Source organism: Meriones unguiculatus, chromosome 8 (genome assembly GCF_030254825.1).
Source record: "Meriones unguiculatus strain TT.TT164.6M chromosome 8, Bangor_MerUng_6.1, whole genome shotgun sequence".
NCBI classification, from domain to species: Eukaryota; Metazoa; Chordata; class Mammalia; order Rodentia; family Muridae; genus Meriones; species Meriones unguiculatus.
In genome coordinates, this window is record NC_083356.1 from 78,683,334 (window position 1) to 78,690,060 (window position 6,727).

Here is a 6,727-nt window from a genome sequence, read left to right on the forward strand (position 1 = left end):
CTTAAAATGAGCTTTTTAAAAATCAAAACATAAGCCATCAACTCTCTTTCCCACATTTCTGCAGCAGCATTTGTAACTTATTCTCTAGAATATTTTTTCAAGGGAAGACAATAGCCTGAGGGGAGGGCTACAGATAGATTTTTTTTTTTTTTAATACTTGATACTGATGACAAGGGGCCCTGACATGGTGCTCAGTTAATGGGTAGGTCCAAGTGCTGGAAGCCCAAAGAGGAAGCTAAAAAGGACAAAAAGAAACAGCAGAGGTTCTAGGTTTTGGAATCTCTTGGTTAGAAACAAAACCAACAAAACCCTCCTTCTATGTTGGATTGTGCATTTTCATGAGGTCAGAGAGATCATTGAATTATGAGGTGCTTAGAAAATGATCAAACAATCCTGGTGAATGCGGTAACTGTCAACAAATGTATAACAACCGTCAATAATATCTCCACTTGATAGCGTAGGGAACAGATATCTCTCCTTTCTCACCAACTTCATAAATAACATAGATCTTGGCAATTCATTCTCTGCAGTGGCCATCTGTGCAGTGCTGGGGGTTGAACCCAGGGCCCCACACATGCAGAAGGAGTGATGCGCCAGAGTGCTGTAGCCCCAGAAATTTACTTTTGACTCGATTTTATTTAGGTCCTTGTTATTGAACACTTTGAAATCTCCACTTTAGACTTTAGCTGTTAACGCAAATTAAGTCCCGTTTCAAATGTTCACACTGAAATTTGAAGGTGCAAACCCTCTCCTACAACAGTTGAGGATCTTTCCTGACTACAAAGCTGCAAGTTATCATGTGATCCGAATTGCCTCATCCCCAGGCGCTGATGAATGCCAATGATGCCACTTATTAAACTGTCTTCTTTGTTGGTGAATTCTCTCTTTTCACGTGCAAGCCACTTTCAATGGCTGAGTAACACCAGCAATATCATACTCACCAGGAAAAGGAATCATATGTTTAATCTCTCTGCTGTAAATTAATACCCGTCTGTTCCCTCTTTCTTTAACATCCTTTTGTTCCTTCTGTTCACAGCAAACAAGAATACCATGAGGAAGGATAATGACAGCAGTGTGTCCGAGTTCCTCCTCCTGGGGCTCCCTGTCCGGCCAGAGGACCAAGCCATGATCTCTGCCCTGTTCCTGGCCATGTACCTGACCACGGTGCTGGGGAACCTGCTCATCATCCTGCTCATCAGGCTGGACTCCCGCCTCCATACCCCCATGTACTTCTTCCTCAGCCACTTGGCCTTCACGGACATCTCTTTTTCGTCAGTCACCGTACCCAGGATGCTGAGGAACATGCAGGCTCAGGATCCATCCATACCCTATGCAGAGTGTATAGCACAGATGTATTTCTTCATATTATTCACCGATCTGGACAACTTCCTCCTCACTTCCATGGCGTATGATCGGTATGTGGCCATCTGTCACCCCCTCCACTACACCACCATCATGAGAGACGAGCTGTGTATCTTACTGGTAGCTACGTCCTGGATCCTGTCCTGTGTCAGTGCTCTGTCTCACACCCTCCTCCTGGCCCGCCTGTCCTTCTGTGCCGACAACACCATTCCTCACTTCTTCTGTGACCTCGCTGCCTTGCTGAAGCTCTCGTGCTCAGACGTCTCCCTCAACGAGCTGGTCATCTTTACAGTAGGCACAACGGTCATCACGCTGCCCCTGATATGCATCTTGATCTCTTATGGCCGCATTGGAGCTACCATCCTGAAAGTTTCATCTACCAAAGGGATGTGCAAAGCCTTGTCCACATGCGGCTCCCACCTCTCAGTGGTGGCTCTGTATTATGGTGCAATTATCGGACTTTATTTTATACCTTCGTCGAGTGCTTCCAGCGACAAGGACATAGCTGCTTCTGTGATGTACACAGTGGTCACTCCGTTGCTGAACCCCTTCATTTACAGCATAAGGAACAGGGAAATGAAGGAGTCCTTGAAGAAGCTCTTCAACAGGGCAGCAATCTCAACTTAATGACATCTCTCATATCCTCATAACAAAACCTATGTGTTCACATAGTTCTGTAGACCAAATCCCTAATCTCAGGATCATCACAGAACACGCACATAGTAAATATGTGATTACTCAAAGGGCATTCTGGCATACTTCTTTTCTATTTTCCTATTTTGCATCTCTTTAGTGTAAAAAGTGAACTCTGTGTTATTGCTGTCAACTCATTTTGCCTCTAGATTTGGAAATTACAGAGTTATAGTAATTTAAATAACTCCTCTTATTTCCTGGAAGTAGGTTTGTTCCTAAGAACTGTTAGAAGATGCCGGCATTAGTGCAGAAAGTTCCCAGAATTAGGAATTTAAAATAAGTATAATTTCCTTTCTTCACCTCCAATTCAGTTCTCTCTCTCTCTCTCTCTCTCTCTCTCTCTCTCTCTCTCTCTCTCTTTCTCTCATTTTGTTGTTTGAGACAAGGTTTCTCTATGTAGCCCTGGCTGTCCTGGGCTCACTGTAGACCAGGTTGGCCTTGAACTCACAGATCTACATGCCTCTGCCTCCTGAGTGTTGGGATTAAAGGCTTTTGCCACCATGCCCTGCTAGTACTCTTCTCATTAAAAAAAAAAAAGTTATGATGAAGGTGGGGATAGCAAAAGAAAATACATTGCACCTTCTCTAACACAAGGAAACACTTGTGAGTTTGAGGGTTCTTGACTTCGAGAACAGTGATAAAGAAAACCTCTCCTTAATTTCTCTGATTAAGCTACAGACACTGAGTCATGTTGCTAGCAAACTCAGTCCCAACCAGTTTCATACGCAAATATGTTATATGTGTATATGTATATATACATATATGTTTTATATGTATGTATGTAATTTTAAGGAGGACGCTGTAAATGAAATGAGGCTATCACATACACGTGGAATTACTACACTTATCGCTGTCTGCAGTGTTAGAGTGTCACTCCTCTCCTCTTAGAGATTCCGCCAGAGAGCAGGCATTTGGCACATTGTCTATTTTATGAGAGGCAGTGAGTCTGCCAGTCATACAGAAAAAGACATACCTCTGACAGAGAACAGACAGTGCCTTACTATAAAAATAAAACCATCACGCTTTTTTTGCATGATTCTGTGTGTCAGGCCATATGTCAACAGCTTCTCCTACCTCTGTTACCTCTTTGATTTTCACACTAATCTTATAAAGTACAGACCATTATATGTATTTTATAGTTAGGGCTTAGCTCAACGACATAATTACATGAAGTAGCACAAGAGGGGGCGTAGGAAATGCTGCATAGATTCTGAAAAAAAAAAAAGTTGCAGTGAAGAAAGTTTTCAGCTGAGTTTTGAAGTGTGTGCAGGACTGACACGTGATGTGACAAATGACAGCCTAGACAGAGAGATAGACTAAACCAGGGGTATTGCAATAGCGTGCTAAGTTCAAGGACACGAAACAGCATTTTGTTGTTAAAGCACAGGTGTGAGACTCGAGAGGGAATCATCCACGAGTCTAGGCACGTGGATAAGTGTTTTACTCTGCAGGAGACAAGACGCCGTGCTAAGGAGTTTAGGTACTTGGGTAACCAGTGCAGATATTCATGATATGAGGATGGAAAGAACATAGCGTGGAGGTCTGCGAGACAGATCATAGCAATGAAGGGAAGCGGTGGCAGAGCTTCTCAGGAATGCTCTCGGTTTTCGTCTTTGTAGACAGATGTTTAAGGAAGAGTGGAAACCTAGGTGGCCAGGATAATTTTGTTTATGTTTAACAACCATAAGGAATTGGGGGACTAGACTGACAACCATCCGCTCTTACAATATGAGTTTAAGCAAATAAAAAGTAGATACCTTTAACTAAAGGGCGAGATGCACGAGCAGACTGTTCATCACCTCTGATCATGATGGAAATCATACTGCACTACCACAGCGCAAAGACATAACGTAATCTGTTCTTCAGTGTGAATCATTGACTTACCGACAACACGTTGAGAATGGGTGCCCATAGGGAGGTAGAAGTTTGAGCTCTGGGGCCAGGGATAAAAATTATGTATCGAAAAATATATTTGGAATTATTAATACAATAAAAATAAAATTTAGAAATTATACTACAAGAGGCTGGGTGGAATCTAAGACTGTTAGACAGCTGACCATGGACAAGCAATGGTGTCCCCTGATGGCCCTCTATCTGCTGAACTGACCTGAGTCCTTACTGCTGCAGAAATACAGGGAAAACCAAAGTGAGCACACACACTGCTCCCCTACTGTGCTTGCTTGTGTAGGTAGACAGTAGACCAAGGTCAAGCCAAATGTAAGAATCAAAATTCAATAATCCTCATTTTAAAATTTTAACACTTATGTGGTTCTTGAAGGGGAGAAGGCCCAGTTTAGAGCTGAAGACAAATTCACAATCAAATAAGAAAAAGTTTCAATGTTGTCATCTAGAAGTTGCTAGAAGACAGGTGGTATTGACTGGCCTTTTTTGTTTGTTTTAGGAGTGTTTTTCATTTGCGCGTTTAAAAAATCATTTTATACTGATGTCCATATTTATATTTATATTTATACGCATGTGTGTCTGTGTATGAGCATGCGCATTTGCATGCATGTGTCCATGAAGGCCAGAAGAGGGTTTTGTGTCTCCTGGGCTGGAGTTCCAGGTGGTTGTGAGCTGCCTGACTTGGGTGCTGGGAATGGAACCCGGGTCCACTGCAAGAGCAACAAATGCTCTTATCAACTGAATCGTCTCTCCAGCCTCAGCCTGGAACATGTCTGAGCAGCAATGGGCGGAAGCAGTGTGAAGAAATCTAACAGCATTCCTTGAAAACTGTGGAAAGCCACTTAGCCAGCACAGAAATATAAATGCTGAATTCAGTGACGGGGAATTCTTTACTTATTCTGGATTTCTTGAACTGTAGCATCTATCCTTTTTCTCTTAACTTCCATTTATTCTTATGAATAAGACAAATGCATCCAATGAGGAACTGAGAATCTAGAATGAAATGTCATGAGAATAGAGACTTTTACTTAGCCCTAGGCACATAGTAAGTATTCTGTGAATATTTGTTGAACAAATGGATTTTGGGGAAGAGTTTGTTACTTCTGGGTTGTGGTACATACGAAGAATGCTATCCACAGCAGTAATAACTAGCAACTATCACCTGTTGGGCATCTACTAAATTTGCTGTTGCATCTGATGCCTTTCCCAGGTTATCTTACTCAAACTCCCAACTCATCTGACTAAATAGAAACCATTGAACTGGGTGCCGATGCTCATGTCCACAAGTTTAGTACCCAGGAGATTGAGATAGGAGGCTGGTGAGTTAAAGACCAACTCAGGCTACACAGTGAATGCTAAGCTAGCCTGGGTTTGTACATGGAGACCCTATCTTAAATAAGAAGGCAGAATGGAAAAAGGAATAAAAAAAAAACCAAGCAAGTAAATACTATTTTCTATAATCTTTACTTTGTAGAAGGGAAAACTAAAAGCCAGGGAGGTTAATTAATTGAACATCAATCTCATACCTAATATGTGTCCAACCCCAAATTAAAGCAAATTTGTTTGACATAGATTATGTTTCTTCATCAAACATTACCCTCATATTTTGTGGCAGAGGAGCCTCCTTAGAGCTTCTTTCATGTCTTTGTCCCTCAAGCTATAGATGAAGGGGTGCGACATAGGAGTGGCCACTGTATACATTACAGCAGCTGCAAAGCCCTTTTCTGCAGAGTCTACAGAGGGAGGGTGCAAGTAGGCACTGAAGAGTGTCCCACAGAAAACACAGGCCTCGCAGCGACGGGAACTACAGGCAGAAAAGGCCTGTGTGCCCCACTTCAGGATGGCAAACACAATGTGGACATAGGAAATGGCAGCACATACCAAGGGGACCATGAGTACTCTGCCTCCTAAGGCCAAAACCATTAGCTCATGGACATGAGTGTCAGAGCACGATAGCGTCAGAACAGGAGTAATAGCACAGAAAAAGTGAGCTATTTCCCCAACAACACAGAAGGACAGCGGAGCCATGAGGAGAGTGTGAGCCTGGGCAACTATGTGGGTGACTCCGCAAAGGGCAAGCATCGGGGCACAGACTCGGGTACTCATGATTGTGGAACAGTGGAGAGGGCGGCAGATGGCCACAAAGCGGTCATAGGCGATCACAGCCAGGAAGAAGCTGTCCAGGTCACTAAACATCAGGAAGAAATACATGTGGGTGAGACATCCAGTCTAGGAGATGGTACGGCACTGAGTCTGAGCATTAAACAGCACCTTGATCACTGTAGAGGATATTAAGCCCATGTCAGTGAAGCACAGGTTGACCAAAAAGGCATGTGAAGGTGTGGGTCAGAGCCAATGGCCAGGATGATGAGCACATTCCCAGTCAAGGTGACAAAATATATATACACAGGAAAAGTCCATAGAGTAGCTGCTGGTGCTCTGAAAACCCAGATATTCCTCGTAGGAAAACCTCAGAGACACTGGATTGGTTTTCCATGAGTCTATAGCATCTGGAGGTCAGAAACAATAGTCAGAATGTAGGGTTCACTCTAAAGCTGCAGGCACTGGCCTCTGAGCCTCCCACATCCACGGCTGTATTTAAATTCTCTCTCTTTACTTCCAACCCCCACATCTGTATTTCAATTCACTACTCTCAGTCCTAATGTTTCCTGCCATGGATTTTACTACCTTTTCTTCTCTCCTGAAGAATTCCATACTCTCCACTTTTCCTCCCTTCCCCAGTGCAGTCTGTGATACAATGAGCATTCTT

At 43.1% G+C, this 6,727-nt stretch overlaps 1 protein-coding gene and 1 pseudogene across 2 annotated transcripts; one reads left to right on the forward strand and one right to left on the reverse strand.

Moving 5' to 3' along the window:
* Positions 1 to 1,050: 1,050 nt before the first annotated feature.
* LOC110542204 (olfactory receptor 1J4-like) lies at positions 1,051 to 4,916 on the forward strand. Of its 2 annotated transcripts, XM_021628827.1 has the most exons (2): positions 1,051 to 1,966; positions 4,891 to 4,916. In XM_021628827.1, exons 1-2 carry the CDS (start codon positions 1,051 to 1,053, stop codon positions 4,914 to 4,916), a joined length of 942 nt encoding a protein of 313 aa, XP_021484502.1. The 2 variants fall into 2 exon arrangements, with proteins under 2 accessions (XP_021484502.1, XP_021484503.1); XM_021628828.1 differs by lacking the exon at positions 4,891 to 4,916 and having other exon boundaries at positions 1,051 to 1,989.
* A 640-nt stretch (positions 4,917 to 5,556) lies between these two features.
* Positions 5,557 to 6,454, reverse strand: LOC110542210 (olfactory receptor 1N1-like; annotated as a pseudogene).
* Positions 6,455 to 6,727: the final 273 nt, after the last annotated feature.